Raw genomic sequence first — 20,360 nt, forward strand, 5'->3', positions numbered from 1 at the left:
CTTGATTTTTTTTAACTGAATTGATGTGGAAAATGAATCACAACTGGAGTATGTATTGCATTTCATCCAACATGTCACCTCTGCTGAGATTCATTTATCAAGAGGTTGTCTAAAACCCCATAAATAAGAAAAGTCCAGATAGATATGAAAATATGGAGAATGACATGTGAGCGCATCATTACCTAATGCAACAAGAGCACCTGTCAAAAATCCAATCCTGGAAGCCGAGTCCATTTTAATGGCACTCCATGTTTAATATCAAAATAAATTGAGAGGACTGAAGCTGGAGATTCTGTCTGTGCCAACCCAACAGGAGGCTGTCAGAGGGGAGATGGAGCTTACCAAACTAAACCAAGCATTCATTTTCCGTCTTGTAAAGCACAATACAACATTGTTTTCTGATTTTCACAAGAAAACAAGGAGTGATTGGACGGGAAGGGAGGGGGAGGGGGTGGGGGGGCACTTACAGAAGTAACAAATAAGGTTGTGCTACTAACAAGGGGGGAGTACTGGCAGACAGACACACAGTCCTTGCTCCATTCTCCCCCAAGGAGAACAGGCTCTGCAGAAAGGGAGAGCTGTCAGCTGTATGTCACACAATTGTGATGTCCCACAGTATCAGGGCGCCAGGCCCGACACAATTCAAAATTTGCTAGAAAACACCTGCCAAAGGCTTCTGGAAAATGTTTTCAAGGCTCAGAGATGTCATAAATAATTCAAAGCTGCTCGTGTCTTCTTCACCGCAGCCCTCTTTGAGTGTCTTAGTATACACAATCCAAGAAACAGACTCACTGGCTACTAAATGTTCAGCTAAGTAGATTTCCAGAGACACATAAACTATTCTCTTTCCATACAGAAAGAAAAGAGCATCATCCTTGGACAGCTTCAAGACCACTGCTCTGTGACCATACGGCAACCTCATCAGGGCTACAAAATGAGAGCAAAGATAGAAAATGGATCAGTGTGTCTGTTCAGAGTAGTTGAATCTGCAACTTCAGCAAGAGCTGTCAGGAATACACGCCACAGCCAAGATGGTAAAGATTTAGTATGTGCGATTGAGGTTTTTCAGCCCATTGAGACTATTAAAGGAGAATTACCACTTAGTTTAATGATTTACAAGTTAATCTTAAGTCTTTGTTCTTTGCTGCGCTATCAAGGTCTCCCCGACAAGACCCATTATACGAAGCTGTAGAGAGCAGACACGAAAAGCTGTTATGTACAACTCAAGCATCGTCCTTGGACAAAAACTGTGAGTCCCATTGAATGTTTCCTTCAGGTTTGTGCCCTACAACAATTCTGATTACCTCCATCCCACAACACGTGCTTACATCCCCAGAAAAATCTACCCCCAGCACTCTCACGGTCACATTTTCTGTGTTTTTCAACCAATTTTCTGAGCGTCTGTGTACACAGCTTAAGGGCATGAGACGACCAGTTCTCTCTAATTTGTGACTATATTCAAGTGTGGTGAATGGTGACTAACACACAGTGTGCTGTCAAAGGGCATGGCTAAAATGCGCTTAAATGCTAAAACTCAGCCATATTCCCCTTTGAGGGCATTTCACAATTACGCAATAACATTCTGCACCTCTTGGCTTTCGCTCCGGGCCAATGGCAAATGGCTTTATGCTCTGAAAAGCAAATAAATTTGCTAAAGAACCAGTTCTTTATTGTCATACTAATTTAATACATAATGGTGTATTGTATCCTATTAAAATGTTGTAGATATTGTCGTTGTTGGCTATATATGGGAGCATGATATTCAACACACACTGAAGATACTGGCAATATTATAAGATTCAATGTTTCAAGTTAAAGGGGCACTATGTAGTTTTGGGGAAGAAATTCAACATCAGAATTTTAACATTTACAACATTAATGAGGCAATAATACAAACTCAGTTTTTTTCCCATAAATGAATAAACAAGCTGTTCTCAGAGGAAAATAAGGTCCCAAGAACACTGTTTGAAGCTGGAAAGGTGGCAGGGTCCACCAAATATAAACAAAGCAGTGTGGAACTGTGCTGTCCTTTAAGGTCGGTTTGTTTATTCAGTTTATTCAGTCATTACAACAAAGAGAGCTTGTTTATTTAGTATGAAGATCTGAAGATCTTTTTCTTCTGATTAGGATTTCTTGTGTAGGATCACTGCATTTTACAACAAACAAAGATTGTAAGCTGGGTAAAAGCAGAAGAAAATCACCGAGCAGTGCTATGTGCATATGTCAGTATGTTAGTATGTATGTGTGTCTAGCACATGTGTTCAGAGAGCATACTCGAGTTGTGTATCGATCTCTGTATTGATCTCCACACCTATGAAATTGTGAGTAAACATCCATCTGCAGCCGCTGTCCATGTGAAATAATGCAGGTGCTGTCAGTATTGGAATCAAGCATGTCATGCCTCATTAGGGAATACGTGCATGTGCTGTAGCGCACCTACTACACCATCTGGGAGGCTGCCTTAGCCCCACACTGCAAGACTAATATTTGGGCTAATTAGCAACTGGAGGAACAATGAAGGGGAAGACATTTGGGATGCAAGGGGGGAAAATTGCTTTGTCTGCTTAATTAAAATCTCTCAAAATAGGGCGAATAGCTCCATGGTTCTCTTCCGAAAGCTCCACCTCCTGTTCCTCTCACTCGTTGTCGTCCTCCTCCTCCGCCATATGCAGTAGCTGTATTTTGCCACCGGGTGGTACACCATGCATGGATAAGTGAGAGCTGGGGTAATTCTTTTGACAGCTCCTCGGCCTGCTGGTGCCTGCTCCATCCTACCAGCGCAGAGGCAATCTGGAGCCATCAAAACAGCTGGCAGCACGCCAGGGCCCGTCCTCCATACCACTGCTCCCACACACACTCTCGCCGGTGCCAGTCTCATACACAGCCGAGACAGCAAGAAAACAAGAGAGTTGGACAGAGGACACGAGACGCCAGAAGACGGCCGAGTGTTAGATGGGAGGAGAGTGAGGGTCAGAGTGGTGGAGAGACTTCGTAACATGCAGCACTTCTGTGATCTGGTTTCAGAGCTGCATGTTTGCTGCTTTTGTTTTCAGTCGAGGTCATAGTGGATTATATCATTTTGAATCCAAGAGCACTCTCCGGATAAGTAATTATCTTAGTGAAGTGAAACGATCTGTATCCCATGCCCACTCCACCTCCCTCATATACTATGCCCTAATTCCTGTCAACTCATTAGCTGGGATGGGAAGAGCACATGTGGAGACTCAGAGCAGTGCAGAGCCAAGCCTAACTAACACATTTATCAGAGATGGAGGAAGTTCAGTTTGCCTCTTTCATATATTCTTTCAGCTCTTTTCCCTCCAAAATTAAATATTAATTCCTGTCTTGGCGTTACATCCTTGCAATCATAAGACACGTCATGACTGAATAAAATGCATTCATAGCAGCACACAGCTAGAGCAAAATCTCTCTGGTATCATGTGTTTTTGAGTTATTTTGCTTCCATGTGACTCAGCAGATTTCGATCAGCATCCGCCCGTTTCATTAGCGTCCTCAGGCAGACAAATTCTACATCGCAATTACAGGAGATTTAGGCACCACCGCTTTTCAAGGTGGATGAGTTGAGCGCCGCCGAGAAGCAAGAACACATGTAGAGATGACACATGTGACTGCGTGGGACGTGTTACATTTCCAACGGGAGTTTTTTTTTTTTCCTTCGATGAGAGAACCTGTTCCTGTCGTCTTGCCTGTGCAGATGCATCACACTGTGATAACAGTGTGACATGCTTGGGCTCCTTTTTGACATTTGCCTTGATTATGCATATGTTAACTGTTTTTGCTCATTTGCTGCTGCTGTTGTTCCATTGAGACTTCATGATGAAAATACGTACTGCTGCAACCACTTAAGTACAATCCTGGCTTCAAGGATATATTGTAAACACAGTATGTGTCGAGGGTAATATGTGTGCTGATGTTCATATACATTAGCTTTAAATACACTCTAGCTGATGGCTATTATTCATTCATGAATACAAAATAAAAATGTCATTAAGCCACTCATCTATGGTTGAGTAAAAAAAAACAAAAAAAAACACTATTGATTGATATTGTTAGACCCTCAACTGATATTCATCGCACCCAAATCCAGGGCTATTAATATAAGTTAATATTGCTAATCTCTCTTTGGTGAATGAACTATACATCCCTCGTATTTATTCACTCAGTCTGATTATGTAAATAGGCCTGAAATTCCAATTTTAGTCAGATAATAATTGCCTGCAGAGCAGACCATATTAGCATGTGAAGGATTTGGCTTCCTCATACAGGCGGTTGTTGTTTTAATCCAGCTAGATTTCAATCAAAGAGGTCAAAAGGTCGTCTGGTCAAAAAGGTCAACCAGCTTCTGTAATACTGAACGAGCAGAAAAGCGGAGCTATGCTGAGCTGACAGAAGAAGAGAACAAAATACAAAATACTGTAAAAAGGATATGCAGTGGAAAGTTTAAGGCCGGTTTAGCGAGACGGGAGACCAGAAACCTGCATTCTAATGCTTCCAATGGTTGCAAAAAGAAGTCTGATTGTATGTAAGTTTATGAAAAACATCCCTAAAAACAATGAGTTTTTGGTCTCAATAGGAGGTTCCAAGTCTTTTTCAAGAAAGACGATGTTCATTTTGTAAGTAATGACCCAATTTCGAGCAAACTGGCCAAAAACGCAGGGTATGCTGTAGGGCGTGATTGACTTGTGATTGATAAGTCACTACTACCTCAACTTGTCAATCAGGATGGGGACGTAGCAATGCATATGCATGTCACTGTGTCCTTCTAAACACTGGTGAACTTGTTTTCGGATGTTGACTGGGTTTTCACTTCGACTCTTTAAAATTTAATGCAACATTTTGGTCGTCTTTAAATGTCTTGTTCAGTGCTGTACTAAAAGACGCCCCAAAATTAGCATCCCAGTAAATATCACAGTTAACCTTAATTAGGGATGTATCTTGCAAACCAAGCTACCTAGCTAACTAACACTAGCTCTAGCTGATAACTTAGCATTTGCTATGCTAACGGCACATGGTCCCCGGGTTCTCAGTCAAATCTATCACTCGCTCCTCTCCAGCTCCACCCTCTCATCCGAATACGGTCACTCCTGGTTCCCGAAACCTTTGATGCTTCAAAATAGTAGTCCACACATTAATGTGGCTATGTCCGCTTACTTTATACAGTATACGTATCAGACAATGAGCTAAAAGTGTTCACTATGTGACACTCACTTCTCCTCTTTCTCTTCTCTGGAAGAGATTGGGATAAGTATTCTGCACCAGGTCTGGTCATGAGCGACTGGTTTGATGAGCCAAATGGTTAGCAGAAGACAGCCAATTTACAGGCTAGTGTGCATGGCGGACGTGACCAGCAGCGTCTCAGTGGTGCATCAGTCACCTGCCACTCAACGTAGTCTAACATCAGCCAGTCAACACTCCGCGTTCCCTCACTCATTCTGTCTGCCTCTCTGTGGATGTCTACCTCCACAGGCACACTTTCTTCCCTGTCTTACATTGCTTTCTGTTTGCTGTTTGAGAGCTGCTGATGTTCAACCATCAGTCTAGATAAAAATACCACATGCAGGCTTTTGTCTGGTGATGCTGTTCAACCCGCACTTGAAAGAAGGTCCCCATCAGACGTAGAACATTAAAACTATAGCCGTTATAATTAAAATCAGCCCGTTTCTGGTTGTCTTTGATGTTAATTATATTCAAGATCCCATCCCTACCTCAAGACAATGTATAGTGAGGTAGAAGTGTGTCACTGTGTAGCATTGTTGACATTTTCCACTGACAAATCCAGATTATGCACACCAGACAGAACTACGTGCTTCCACACTGCTGGGTAGATGAAAAAAACAAAGCCTTACCTCGTTCACAGGAGCGTCCGAGGTAACCAGTACCGGAGCAGTCACACACGTAGCGGTTCCAGCCCTCTCTACAGACCCCGTTGTTTTGGCAGGGGTTGCTCAAACACTGTTTGGGGGGCTCCTTAGAGCAGGAGGGCTTGACCCCTGTAGCCTTCTGGACCTCGGCCAGGCGCCGGACATCCTTACTCTGTCCGTCAATGAACAGATCCCGAATGCAGCCCACGTAGCCGTAGTTGAGTAGTGCTGTCCACACCTCAGTAGGGAACACCAGCCCCATCTTGTTCTCTGGCAGACCCCCGAGGTAGAGATTGTCATCCAAGTCCAGAATCTCACTTTCTCCGGGGGCTGTGTAGGCAGTACGGAGGGTGTTGATAGAGATGGTACCTGAGAAAAGAGGAGAATAAACAGTTGGATAAGTTTATTTTCTTCCTGTTTTTTAACAACTATGAGGTTATTCACCAGATGGACAGATTATAACACCTATCTCTGACTGTCGATGCCAAATGGCTCTATGTGCCCTGCAGTAACACAAACACGCAGAGACGACCCAGTTAAAGATGGTTTGATGAAGAAATTAGCTTAATTAGTGTTATCCATCTGGACAGGGTCAGGATTTTCTTCATTTAGAATGACTGATGAGTGTTGATAACACACATTAATCACAGGACAGCTAGTCTATTAGTAGCCTAATCTAGGATCCCAAAGAGTATCCTCTCCATTTTCCTTGGATTTCCCATAATAAATCTCCTTTATCTATAAAGCAGTGGTCATAAAACAGAAAGGAGAGGAAAAGAAAAATCGTTGCACCCTCTATCATTTCAGCCAAGCAACCAAACAAAACAAAAACAAAAAAAACAAAAAAACATCATAGCCATCTTTTAGACCTTGATTAACGGACTGCAGGTTGTTTTTTTTTCCCACCCTGTCTCTCCTTCTGTTTGCCTCTCCAACACATAAACCTGCAATGAGAGTTTGTGTGTTTCCCCACCATGATTTATCGCTCTCATTCAGGTTTAATTCTCGATCTGGAGCACGGTAAACAACAGCGGACATGACTGGACTGTAAAGCTGTAGAGAGGAAGGCCTTACCGTGGGACTCAGACTGGGGTGATTAATTTGTATATGGATCTGTTACTCTCAGTGCAGGAGCCATTGTGGATCTTTAATTAATGGTGGCTGCCTCCACTGCCCACATCCTCGTCCAGTAATCTATATACCCCGCTGCTGTGGATCCACACAGGCCACTGCCTCAGGAGAGTGGCAGCGAAAATAGTAGCGTAAGGATGCTCAAAAATAAATTTGCCATAAAGTCATAATTTGCATTTTGAGTGGCAGATGCATGCCATGACAGATATGAGGGAGCTATTAGCTGATTGCCTCAGGCTAAATGGCAGGGTCCTAACTGCTTGTATGTGGAAGAAGAGCTCCGCTTTTAAGTTACTTTTCCAGTCAAAGTGTTTATGTTCGGAAACAAGCCCTAAGCAACACATGAATTTTCAAGAGGGCTGGCTGGCACACTTAAGAGACACATTAGACATTAAATGGGGCCTTTCACATTTCATTACAGCTACGATTAGCATGCATGAATATACATATCAAATTTATTTATATGTATGATAAGAATATGTATATCTTTTTTCAATGAAAGCACACATTTATTGTGTTTCTCTTTGCTTTTTAAATCATGAGATACACTGAAATCACTCTGTAAGCTATTAATACTCTTGCTAATGTATGTTCCTTACAGCCAAGGTGAGCCGGCCGTCTTGCGAAAGTGCTTGGGAGAGACAGCTAAGGACCTAGTGCACAATGATTAACCTGGTCCCACTAACATGTTCCAGCTCTTTTCTCGGGGTCTTGGCCCCAGGCATCTGTTCCAGCACTTTCCTGCCGCCACCCACTGCCCCTGCTCTCTCCAGCCACAGCTGTTGTGACTTCCAAGCTTTGCACACTTGGCAAGGGCCACCCGTCACGCAGCCAGAACAGCTCCCTTCAGGTTATAGCTAACGAGCTCACTACATCAAACTCATTAGCGGGGAAACTTTTCTCAGAGTAGAGCAGGTGCCCGGCTGAAGAATGAGCATTGGTGAGGTCAGCGTGGATCGTGATGGAAGTATCTGCACTCCACCTATGCCAGATGTAGAAGATGTAGTAGGAAATATCTTTACATTCACAAATTCTTAAAGGATCATCATCTAATGCTTATTTTAAATCATGTGCTAATTGTATGAGTCTTATAGCAGTCATAAACAGCAAACAAGGATGTTGTACGTCTACGGTAAGCATGTCTGCCTAAATTGATGTAAGTGCGAGACAAGAGAAGGATGTCAGCATCTTTCAGGCATCGGCTCAAGAGTGCTCTGCTCACTTGTCACAGTCCTGTAAGAAAGTGTGCAAACAGAGTCAAGCTATGTTAAGTCACAAGGCACTACACAGTCCCATGGGGATGTGTGCCATCACCAGGCTCATGAGAAACATAGCACACATACACACGCGCGTTGCGGGACGGCCTATGTTTGGAACAGCATTCATAGCCGAAAGGGGAAGGGGTTGTGTCTCCGCGAACGCTAGCGAGCATAAAAGAGGAGGAGATGGATACAGAACAAGATGGGAACATGAAGATAAAGATGTCTGGAAAGAAGATGAGGGAGGGGTGTACGATGGCAGATAAGAAAGCAGAGGAGGGAGCACAGCAGCAAATAATATCTCGCCAAGCAAGTACAGGGCGTACAGTTTAAGAGGGTTGATCAAAATGATGATGCAGGCAATAATTGAGGATGAGTATTGATGACAGAGATCGCCATTCAAGCCAACTTGAAAATACTTTGACCGCATTTCCGTCTCTCTCTTTCTCTTTCTCTACAGGCTGACCTGTGAGCGGTACTCCATCATCAAACCTGAAGGCAGGGGTCCAAATGACAGCTCAGATCTCTCTCGCACTTTCTGCATCAGCAGCCAGGCTCAGCTTGGCATGATGTCCCCTAACCCCACTCACACATCCCCAAAACATGTTAGACAGGGGATTACTGCAATCCAGTTAGGGCGATACGGCCAAATCTCTCTATGTGATTGGATTCTCTGTAGAGAGAGAAGCTTGTGAGTGGGCTGCCGGGATGTGTTGTCTATATGTGTGTGTGTGTGTGTGTGTGTGTGTGAACGTGCGTGTGTCTGTTTGTGTACTGTAAAGTGTGCGCGTGTTTGTGTGTGAAGTAGTGGCGTGCGTTCCCCGGCAGGAAGTGGGAGCCACGACGGAGCAATGTCCGTGTAATGTCTCTGATGAGTGACCCACGGCACTCCCTGGCCCAGAAGCCCTCACTTAAAAGCAGAGTGTCTCTTAGCGTCTCTAATGCATTGAGGTTAGAAGATGCTGTCTGGGAGCGAGAGTCCATTTACAGGGTTGCATCCTGCAGGAAGAGCCAAGCTAATCTAAATAGGGCAGGGATCATTATCCGCCATTGTCACGGCTGCAGGAAGTGTTGCACTTGGAGGACCCGGCTGCAGATAATTATGTCTGGCTGCCATGTTGCACTTGTTTTGAGTGATGTGCTTGATGGTGAATAAAACATCTGACATACAGATGAAAAGGCGAGCGTGCCATTTGTTTCGTGACTCGTGCTCTCAGGGGATAAGTGAAGTCCTTTCTTACGTTTTAAAATTCCCTAATTCCATCAACTATTGAAAAGCAGAACAACAACAAAGGGCACTGGAGTGTATAATGGCCTGCAAGAGCCCAGCTAGTGTTGTGGTAGAGGGGAGTAGACTGTTTTATTGAGCTTCACGTGTGGACTATTAAGGCTCAATAGTATGTTGACAGGGATTGATTATGTTCATTCAGGCTCTCATAAAGGTAACAAATTGGTAGAGCGCGACACAAACATCTCTATATTCTATTTCCACACATTTCTTTCTTTCACAAAGCTCTAAATCAGCTTAGCATTCACCGAAATATCAATTTGTGGTGATAATTTAAGCGGGAAATAAATATATAAAATCCACATTTAGAAAAGCTATTGTGAAGGTTTTTGTAGCACTCAATTTGCTATTTAATGCACCATTACAATTACATGTATCCTGTGGGAATGGAAAATCGCATGAGGCCTTTTCAGTACAAAAGAACTACAAAAATTTTAATGCTTCCATTTGAGATGCCATGCACACATCATTACACACGGAAAACAATAGAGCTTTGTGCTGTGTGTGGAAATCTCAAGATGCAAGATTTCTAGATTTAGGCCGACTGCATACTTGGCAATTTTAATCGGCTTAAAATCATAGGGTGAGCCGAGATGAGCGGAGATGAAATAGCGCTGGTTAATTTGAAAAATTGCTTCGCAACTTTAAACGCAGGGAGTATCCTGGCCGTTTTGTTACTCTCCTCACAAGGGAAGTCATCAGAATGCATAGACCTCTTTACAGTGTGTCCGCTTGTAAGTGTTGATGCCTTTGACTTGAGGACGGGAAGAAAAGTTATCCTGAAATGTCATTAGTGCACAGCTCAGCACAGCACTGTGCAGTAACTGTCTCAGTCCTGGGAGAGACCACCTCCTGTTTCCATGGAAACTTAGGCAGGGTAGACAGAGAGAACAGCGAGTGGAGTGAGCTCGACTAACAAAAAAGATGTTCGATAGCTTTTGTGTGTGCGCGTGTGTCTCTGTGTGTGTGTACTGCATGTAAGCCTGTGGGGGTGGATGATGGGAGGATACTAGACAGATAATGAACACAATCTAATTTAGCAAGACAGTGTTTCTTATAGTTTGGTCTACCATAACTAAATGTTGTAGATTTATGTTATTTGAGAAGTCACCCACATCTATTTTCCTTCCAAGCCACTCAGTGCTGTATATTACTGTATATGAATGTATTCAGTCACTTCAAACAGAGTACTGGAGCTGACTACATGTAATAAAAAGAAAAAACCTTCATTGATAAATGCAGCTGAAGGTGGAATTTTTTTTAAAAAACACATGAATGGGCTCTATAGCTATTTTAACCACGTCTATAGCTCTATTAAGACCACAACCCACTGCTGCTTTGGGGGGTAATGAAACAGTTAATCTAATTTCCACCTCTTGAGATGGAGTGGAAAACATGGTCAAGGGGTATATCTAATTTGCAAAGTGACATTGCGGGGCCTTGGCTCTAAGCACACGCTAACAAATTGCTGCTTAGATAAGCAAATCAACAGGGACCAGAGCAGAGCAACCCGGGGCTTAGAGGACACGACAGTAGAGAGGGCAAAGTCATTTTGAGGCAAATATGTCTGGAATCCTGACATATGACACATCGGCACCAGAATCTGAAGTTCGTGACCATTTTTCATTAAATGGCCAGAACTGTTTACAACAAGCATCTACTGCAAACTAATGTTACATTTTCAGTGGTGATGTAGTGTTGCTGCAGTTGAATAACTTAATGTAGATGGTGTACAGCAGAGATTGTATGGAAAAAAAATCTGACTCATGGTATCAGATTGTTAAATTAAATTAATATTAAAATTCTGGATCATTTTCTGACATCATTGATGATTAGCAACTTCAGCAGGTCTCTCTATTTGCTTGCATGGTCTGTGATGGAAGCATATTATGTTATGCTGCATATGTGTTGTCAGATTAATGAAGATGTTGGCCTAATATGCTTTCGTTTTGTATATTTGCATGTATTTTCTTACATTACAACATGTTGAGTAGAGTAACAAACAATTATTTTAATTACCGATTTTTCTGTCGACCATTTTCATGATTTATTGATTGTGCAATCAGTAAGAATTGGCCATCTGTTGAATTCATTCTCAAAGCAAAGGATATCACAATCATATCACTCAAGTAACAGCTAACTGCTGCTAATTGTAGCTGCCATTAGCTATTTAGCTCAGTTATCAGTGCAGCTAGTGGTTGGAGCGGGACTGGCCAGGGCTAGCTAGTCAGCATGCTATCTTCAGTAGATATCTCTGCACCACAATACATGGATGTCATATCATCAACCCAGTTATTTTTTTTTAACATTCTTTTGATAATTTTAAATTGTTTAAATGTTTTCAACTATAATTCTTACATATTGACATCTTCAAATTGCTCCTTTTGTCCAACTAAATGTCCAAAACCCAAAGGTCTCTTTATGAGAAGTCCTAAATAACAACCAAATCAACTAATTGATTCATTGGCTAACCACTACAGCTGTAGCACTGAGCTCTTAGTGTTGAAAGTTACCTGATCTGCCATCCCGCTGGAAGTCCACATGGTACCACTCCCCATCATTGACCTTCTTATTGACTGCCCTGGTCTTCGTTGTTCCTGAGCCCATGTCCAGCAGCAGGAACAGATGGCCATCCAGCATCTCGATGGCAAAGAAGTCAACCTTGAGAGACTGGGGACTCTTGGAGTCCTTCGGCTGCTGCTTGGGCTTGCCGTGGCTGAAGAGGAGAAGGCCGTTGGGCTCGGTGGTGCGGAAGTCGAAGGAGATGGAGCCTGTCTTCTTTGCGTTCCACTTGTTGAGGATGATATAAGACTCTGGCGTCTCAAATGTGATGGGATCCAGAGTGGCCACATTCTCGCACTTGAAGGCCACCGTGCCATGGATTTTCATCTTGGGATCACCCAGCTTGGCCAGCCTGGACAGCTCGAGTCTCACATCGTTGTTTTTGTATACAACCTGAAAAAGGACAGGAGAAGGTCAGGCAAATATCACCAACGAAATAAAAGACCGTCTTTTTTAGCTATTTGCAGAATGAACAGTACATGTTACAGCCAATCTTATAATCCTTATGTATGACAGCTTTCAAAAATTAATGAGCTGGATGAGTCAAACAGCAGTTGTCCATGTGACATTTCACCCCCTCGGGACAGTGTGTCATAGGCAGCGCTTGCACGGCTCAACCCTTGGTCATCTTTGTCACGCTGTACCTATACATGAGAAAATGAGTTTAAGTGGCATCAAATGTCACTCACATCACCCTGCTTTCTTCGCAGACTTTTTGAAGCCTCCACAACACATGCAAAGTGTACTCTGGCTGGGTGAAGTGAGAATAGTTGAGACATCCATTTGGACTTCTAGAATCAGTGTCAACTGAGGGAAGAGACAGCCTCGATTTTTAAAAGGCAGTGGTGATAACGGCTGGAGAAAATGATTCTATCAGGCAGCATCTCCTGGGATTGTATGTGAAAAGTGAGATGGAGAGTGATAAATCTAAACGGCTGCCTTGATTGCAGGTGTGGAGTAAAATGCTGATTAAGGCCCCTGTTGCAGTCTGTGATTAGAATGAAAGTGGGCAGATGATAGATGCCTCTCTAAAAGTGAATTAAAAATGAGAGCATGATCACACACATAGCTACATTCAGTATACTATACAATTTAGAAAATTGGTGAGGAGCAAAAATCTACATATTTTCATACAGAAGCTATCCTATGAATAGCAGTGTATAGTCACACTTAAAGACACTTAAAACCAGACACGGTTTGGCATCAGAGTGCTTCACTAAATGAAGTGCATTAGTGCTGTGACCTTTGAGTTGCCAAGTGCTGTAACGCTAAGGCGCACAAGTGACAGACAGTAGCAACCCATTATAAAGGATGAACCATGATGGCATTAAAAGACCTATTAACTACAGATGAGAATCGTTATCACACGGTACAGTGCAAGAATCAACCAACCAATTTGCCAACATGATTGTTTTTATTTACTCCTCTGTCTAAAACTCATCTTTAATCTCCCGTTTCATAGTTATATAAAGGCATATTAAATTCTGCTTGTGAAGTAAATCTTCAAAACGCGTCTCTGCGGACTAAGAAGCAGCTATAATGTGTGTAGGGGGGACATTGCGCGCTGCACTGTGTAAATGGCAACAGTCTTGCAAAATTGGAGACAGACATAACCTCGTCATTATCCAATCTCTGTAATGAAAGAGTATCTGGTGTAAGTGCAGCTGTAATAGCAAGAGTCCCTCTGTCTAGTTACACCCAATTTCCGTATGAGAAACTAATTAACATTGTCGTGAATGTCAAAACTTTTTCATTAAAACATCAGTGCGCTCATGATATTTCAAAATTACCTCAACACAAAAAACACTCACACAAATTGGAAGTGTTTTGATATAATGTGTTAATTAGCCTGCAAAGCAAATATTGTGAAGACAACTAAGACTCTAAATGCAAAGCTGTAAATATGGCAGGAGTGACTAATATTTAACAATATTCCAGAGGGGAACAAGCCAAGTCAATGATCTCTTCCACAACACTCAAGTGACGCATAGCCACCGTTTCTGGTTTGTATGCATATGTACAACATTTATATAAGAGTTCAAAAGGTAACGCTATAGTGCTTCAACAGGACAAATCAAATGAGTTACAGCTGTGGAAAACACTGCCCATGTTCTCTATTTGTTGCCATGCTAAGCGTTCACCTGAAAACGGGGACACCTCCGATGGGATTGCATTTGCATGGAGCATTATGTTTATCACTGAGTCAGATCTACTGTGTCTAACTGTTCAGGTAGATGGAGCCCAAAGCGGTGCATCAGAGTTAGGTAAGCTCAGGCTTAGTTTCTTGTAAATGCTTTGTGACTGACTGTATCAGACTGCATTTAACTGCAAGGAAAACAGGAAGCCGATAATGGCGGGCTTTTATTGCCACTTCTTTATCTTCCTGATAAAACAAAAAAATGTAGGTTCTCAAGTTTGACTGAGAGCCAAGAGAAATGTTTTAAAGGAATAGAATCTATTCATAGGAATAGAATGAGAATAAGATGGAAATTTGACAAGAATCCCAGACAAGAGAAACCATGTAAAGAGAGTAAAGAAATAAGAGATGGACTTGGTCATGTAGACTGAAAGTGTAAAAGATATAGCCCATAAACTCAAATCAATTCCTTACAGTCAAGACAAAGGGCACCTTTCAGAGTCAAAGGAGCTTTGGTCTGAGCTACAACTGGTGCTGCACTACAATGCTGCACTAATTTGTCATCAAGCTAGTGCTGTGACAACTGAGCTATTACTGCACCACCGTTTGTTTTGCCATCAGAACTAACAGGCAGGCGTGGCAACTCACACTGGAATCTGCACACGAATGCTGCGACGAGTCACGTCGGAACATGCCATCAATCAGGGCCAGCAGCACAAGCTGTTAAACCAGTGCTAATATGTTATCATGACACACACAGAAGATGACCGAGGCGTCTGTTTGATTCAACAGGCTGGATGAGGCGATGCAGTAAACTTGTCAATGTACTTAAAACGTCAGCAACAAATTAAAAGCCAAGTGAATTAAACTGACTGCTAGTTTGACAATGTATGAACTAAATCTCTTTTTTTTTTGTATCTCTATTCTGTAGGAACACTAAAAAAACAAATATTAAGGTTAGGGATAGAGAAAATAGGGTAAGATAAAAAATAAAAAGAGGGTTAGAGTTAGGGGTTGGAGAGGAAATGATGTCTGTCTCACATCTCCTTGCAATAATCACAGCTGAGATCATATTTGTACATTTTGCACTGACAGCAGCTCACACACAGCACACCAGGGGTGGATGACCATTCTTAGGGTGCACCAATCCCATTCCATTTGTTACCACATCTGCAGCACCTCAGAGACATGCAGTTAACTAAGACGCTCCCCTCAACAACCAGACCTGTAATGAGCTGGCCATGGCATGCGGACATGTGGTCCGCGCCTGGCCTGCTCATTAAACGCAGCCGCCTCAGACCTCTCCGTGAGGTTCAGTGAGGTTGACAGGCTGCACTTGAGGTAAGAGAGAAAATGTAGGACACCAAAGGAGCAAGCGAAGGTACACAAAAGAAAAAGGACAGAGACGAGGCGAAGGGGAAACAGCTTTGAGAAATTAAAAGATAAATGACTGGATCATTTTGCAGTACTTTGGAGATTTGCCTGGTAGGTATCTCTGTACGTCCCTGGTGGCTCCTGAAGTAAATGCTTTAGGTCAGAATCCCTATTTATCATCAAAAATGTTTAAAAAATGCTACCGTACAGCTGAGGTATAACTTATGAACCCTCTGCTGGAGAGATTTCCTCTTCTTTGCTTCATCTCTAGGGATAAAGTGGAGGCTATATACATACTCCCTGAATACTGGAACACATAAGTAAAGGGGCAAGTGACAAATGACATACTGTAAGTCATAAGCCAGATTCAAAGGGCCCATTACGCCATGGAGCATCCGAGATATAAAATGTGCTGAATTCATTCATCACCTAGCAGCGTAAACATGTCAAACAGTGATATGCATTTCTGCGCCTTGTTGTGTGCTCTTTTTCAAGGTGAGGGTTATATCACAGCTAGGCATTTGCTGCACTAATAGACATCATACTACTACTTCTGATTACATCACAAATAATAGTAATAAGGTTAGTCATGAGAAAAGGTCAAAGATAATATTCACAAGGGGAAGAATAGTGATGTGTTAAGTGCGTGAGTTGGCTGACTGCTCATGAAAATCCGACTGCCTGGTCTCAGGGATCACTGCTTCTTATTGAATCCACCTGACAGAGCTGTGCTAAATTCCACCCTAAGACAGAGTCCGTCATGTGTGGCTGTGTGGTACGCCAGAGCCCTGGATGTGCACGTGTGTGCATAACATTATGAGTGCACTGAGGGGGTGGCTGAGGAAAAATAAAGTTTAGTGTGATAGTATGTGAGGTATGCAGGCGAAACAAACTAAAGCAAAGTGTAAATGATGAGACAAGGTCAGTGTGTGGGTGGAAGGGCCTGTGTTGGTGTCCTAAGGTGAAGCCAGTCATACCCTGTACACCCACCAGTCTTAGAGTGCATACAAGAGTGGTGTTTACCTCCTTGAGGCAGCCCATGAAGTTGTTGCTAACCGGCGATCCGGGCAGGTCAGCTGTGCTAGGACTCCCGCCAACATAGAAAAAGTCGTCAGAGCCTAGCATGGTGTAGTCTTCTTGAGTATATCCTGTGGTGGTCAGAATCCCATCCACGGATATTGTTACCTAGACAAAAAAGCACAGGGAAAGGACACGCTATACTCAGACAGCCTATATACTGCAATGATATTGCCTTTCCTTCTTGTTGTCTTTGACAGACATCCCTATGTTTTATTTCTGAAACCCATTTTCATGTCTGTTTTCATTGTCTTTTTTCATTGTCTTTTTTCTTGTCTTTTTTCTTGTTTTATTTTATTATTTTGTCCAGTTTGATTAGTTGGAAGACTGCAAGCCTTCAAAGGAATGCTATTCTAGTTAGTGAAAGTTAGTGAACTGCCCATACAACAGTGTTAGTATTGCCCCTACTGCAACTTAAAAGTACTTTAGCAGACACAAAAATGGTGTTAGTAGAATGTTATCCAGGTTAGTTTAACTATTAATTTCATATTAGTACGTCCAGCAGTTCTACAAAAGAAATCAAAACGTGCTACTAGGTTAGAGAGGGAGCACATGCTCTGAAAAGCACAAACACCTTTTAGTACAGGACAATGACTGAGGGTGTAAGACAAATAATAACATGCATGCATTTGTCTTTTCTTTTTGATTTAGAGTATACAAAAAGAAAATGTTCCCAAATTCTCGATCGGGATACAAGATCAGTATTATGACACTTGCTGGTGTCAGATGCATGCAAAAGCTTATGAACACTACGAAACCACGAAAAGAAATAAGAAAGCACCAGAGAAGCACCAAGGACAAACACAGCTCAACTGTCACAATCATGTTGACAAATGGGCAGTGTGACATTTGCAACACGGAGTCGAAGTGCATGCCATGCAAAGTGAATGGGGATACAACTGGCTGAGCCAAAGAGCATCAGGCCAGCCAGAGAAGGAGAGGGTCCTCATTATTAACCACAGCCTGATGCAAAAGGCTTGAAATGATGCTCCTAAAAAGGTGGATCAAACAGAATTGGACAGGAAACAAGTGAAATAAAGAGGGTGAAACCAATGAATGAACCAAGAAATTAAAAAGGATTCGAAAAGTAAGCAGAAGAGTACCAACCGCAATTTCCCTTTTTTTGTAAATGACGTCTACAGTAAAAAAAGAAAGAAAAGAAACACACGGCAAACCCAAACTAAGAAACAATTAGAATGATATCTACCGAACAATGTAGTTTGTTTACCATAGCGTGTCCAATGCCTGAGTGCTTTGTGGAAAAGGGGGGAGAAAGGAAATTAAAAACTGTGAACAGAATAACGATTGTTACTCAAATAATATATGATGGTCAATACTGTTAGTACATTGTTAAACGGCAAAAACCATACTGGTTAGTAGAATGACACATTCCATGAATGATGTTAGTTCCAAAGCATGTTAGTAACATAGAGAAAAAGGGCAAAATAAGTTTAACAAGAAAAAAGCAGACCAAGGAAATAACAAGAATGCTCCACAGGAGGTGCCAGAGCTCAACCAGTGACTCCCTAAGCTCCTCATGGTGTTTTTTGCACCATGTTCTGTATGTGACCATACTGTTCAGAAGCAGAAACAACTCCCTTACCCAAGTCCTGACAACAGGTTATGATTGACAGACATCAAATGGTTCATAAGAAGGAATGCCTAAAGCACATCAGTTGACCCTTTTTAACAAACTCCTAAGTTCAAGACCATTCGAAAGCTTTATTTATTTTCTTGGTACCAGTATTTGCCTTCTTTTGTACATGGTTTTAGGCTTGAGACCAATCCAGTGTTTCACACTTTCCGGCGCTCATACAATACTGTACCTCCGTTTGGTCTTATTGATGAACTTTAGGATCACTTTACTGCAATGAGACAAAGCAAAGAAGACCCTGACACAGAATGAGGAGGATGGCAACTTTGATTCCCCCACAGAGCATGCACTCAATATGCTTGGTTTTCTTTCACAATTGGAATGCAGTGAATGTTCGAGCAGGCCAAATCCTTAGGTTTGCCAATAATCAATTTGCTGATTATGCAAAAGAAGCAGCTTTGGTGCTGAGGTGAAGACAAACATTTCCCACCAAATGAGCAGGAACACATCTAGAGATGTTGTCTTAATGATGTGTTTATAAAGTTTTGAATGACTGTCCTTAGAAATTTCTGTTAACAAACTCTTTACATTCATCAAAATAATCAGTTTGATATTGATGGGTAAACCTGTCTAACACGTTCTACATACTTGCTCGGCAAACTTGAAAAGCAATTTTTTTTACACTACAATCTATACAAGAAGAAGAAGAAGAAGAAAAAGAAGAAGAAGAAGAAGAAGAAGAAGAAGAAGAAAACCCTTCTGAGAATGCCCTCATCATCCCCTTGGGGAAATTCAACTTTTTTCACTCCGAAGACGACGAACCCCAACTCAATTATACCCTTGATGACATCTTCACCTGACTTCTTCATTTCCATCAAACAACGCCCCTCCTGTTCTGCTAGCTTTGGCAAGTAATCTGCACCAACCACTTAGGACCTTAGCATGCTGTCAACAAGTCTCCAGAGCATCCTAACTGCCCTGATTGACTTGTAGCGACAGCAGTGGATTTCTCTTAGACTGATGCAAAGGACCAATATGTTGGTACCAACGATGGAGATGGGTAGTCAGCCTTGTTCTGTTTTGTATGTTAGTGCAGGTAGTGTAGGAGTGTCTCTGTGCCTCAACCAACTCTTGCCTACGTAGTTCAATGAGGATATTAGACCCCCTCATGGATTTACATCTCATTAGATTATAATCTTCATTCAACTGGAAGAGGAGTTCCTGGTGGAACAGGACTTCAGGTCCAGAGTCTCTGAAATCAGATGATAAGTGATAACTGAAATGTTAGAGTTAGATCTACAGGGAAAAAAACATCACTGGCTAAGCCATTGGGTTTGGGTCCAAATGCATTGGATACCTATAGCAGTGGTTTGTGCACCTTGGGTTAGAGCCCAATGCCTCGTTGTTAGCTCATCTTTCACCTGTGGCCTACCAGGCTGTGTACAGTATACTGGAGAAAACCCAAGGCCCTGTTGTAACAGGCAACACATCAACTTATGGAATCAGTGATCAGGATCCTACTATAGATGTGGTAACAATTAGCAGGAATGTGGACATCCAACCAAGAACTAATTTGGTGTTGGCTTACATCAACTGTAATGGGCGAGCTGGTTGTTACTGTAGAAAGCCAATGAGAATGTGTTGATGTGTGTCTCAGCAAGCCTTTGTTCTCTTCAGATCACTCATGAGTCCCACAGATTGGCACTGTTGTCATATCCAAGGGCGGTCTGCCACGAGCAGAGTGGCAGCTGCATCCTAACATCATTTAATATATGTTGGCGTGGTACAAAGCAGTTGTATTTAATCTGTTTGCAATGCAACAAACACTCACTGACCTCTGTCGCTTCACTCTTGCCAGGACAATCTGTTCCTGCAGGTGGATGCGCCTGCAAATGCTCAACGGCCAAGGGCTCCGCTTTACACCACGCCTTCATCCCATCTGATTCCTTTGCTCTTGGTAAGAATCAGACAGGAACCAATTCTGTTGATACTCTGGCCAGCCCCCCATTTATGAGAAGCATTGCCACAGGCGAATGGCACTATCCGATGTCCTCTG

The 20,360-nt window shown here is 42.4% G+C and overlaps 1 protein-coding gene across 18 annotated transcripts in view; it reads right to left on the bottom strand.

Annotated features, from left to right (window-relative positions):
- Window positions 1–20,360, bottom strand: part of LOC311271084 (neurexin-1a) — a 273,006-nt gene that overhangs the window by 153,143 nt on the left and 99,503 nt on the right. For 14 of the 18 annotated variants that reach the window (XM_084376496.1, XM_084376495.1, XM_084376510.1 and 11 more), the window contains 4 exons: window positions 17,939–17,962; window positions 16,657–16,818; window positions 12,074–12,515; window positions 5,868–6,251 (listed from right to left, as the gene is read on the bottom strand). In XM_084376496.1, the coding sequence (XP_084232622.1) occupies window positions 5,868–6,251; window positions 12,074–12,515; window positions 16,657–16,818; window positions 17,939–17,962 (1,012 nt within the window). Of the gene's footprint in view, window positions 1–5,867; window positions 6,252–12,073; window positions 12,516–16,656; window positions 16,819–17,938; window positions 17,963–19,443; window positions 19,459–20,360 lie in introns of those variants that run through there. The other 4 variants (XM_084376499.1, XM_084376498.1, XM_084376511.1 and 1 more) reach the window with 2 other exon arrangements.

Source organism: Pagrus pagrus, assembly GCF_965226575.1.
Source record: "Pagrus pagrus genome assembly, chromosome: 15".
Classification (NCBI taxonomy): domain Eukaryota; kingdom Metazoa; phylum Chordata; class Actinopteri; order Spariformes; family Sparidae; genus Pagrus; species Pagrus pagrus.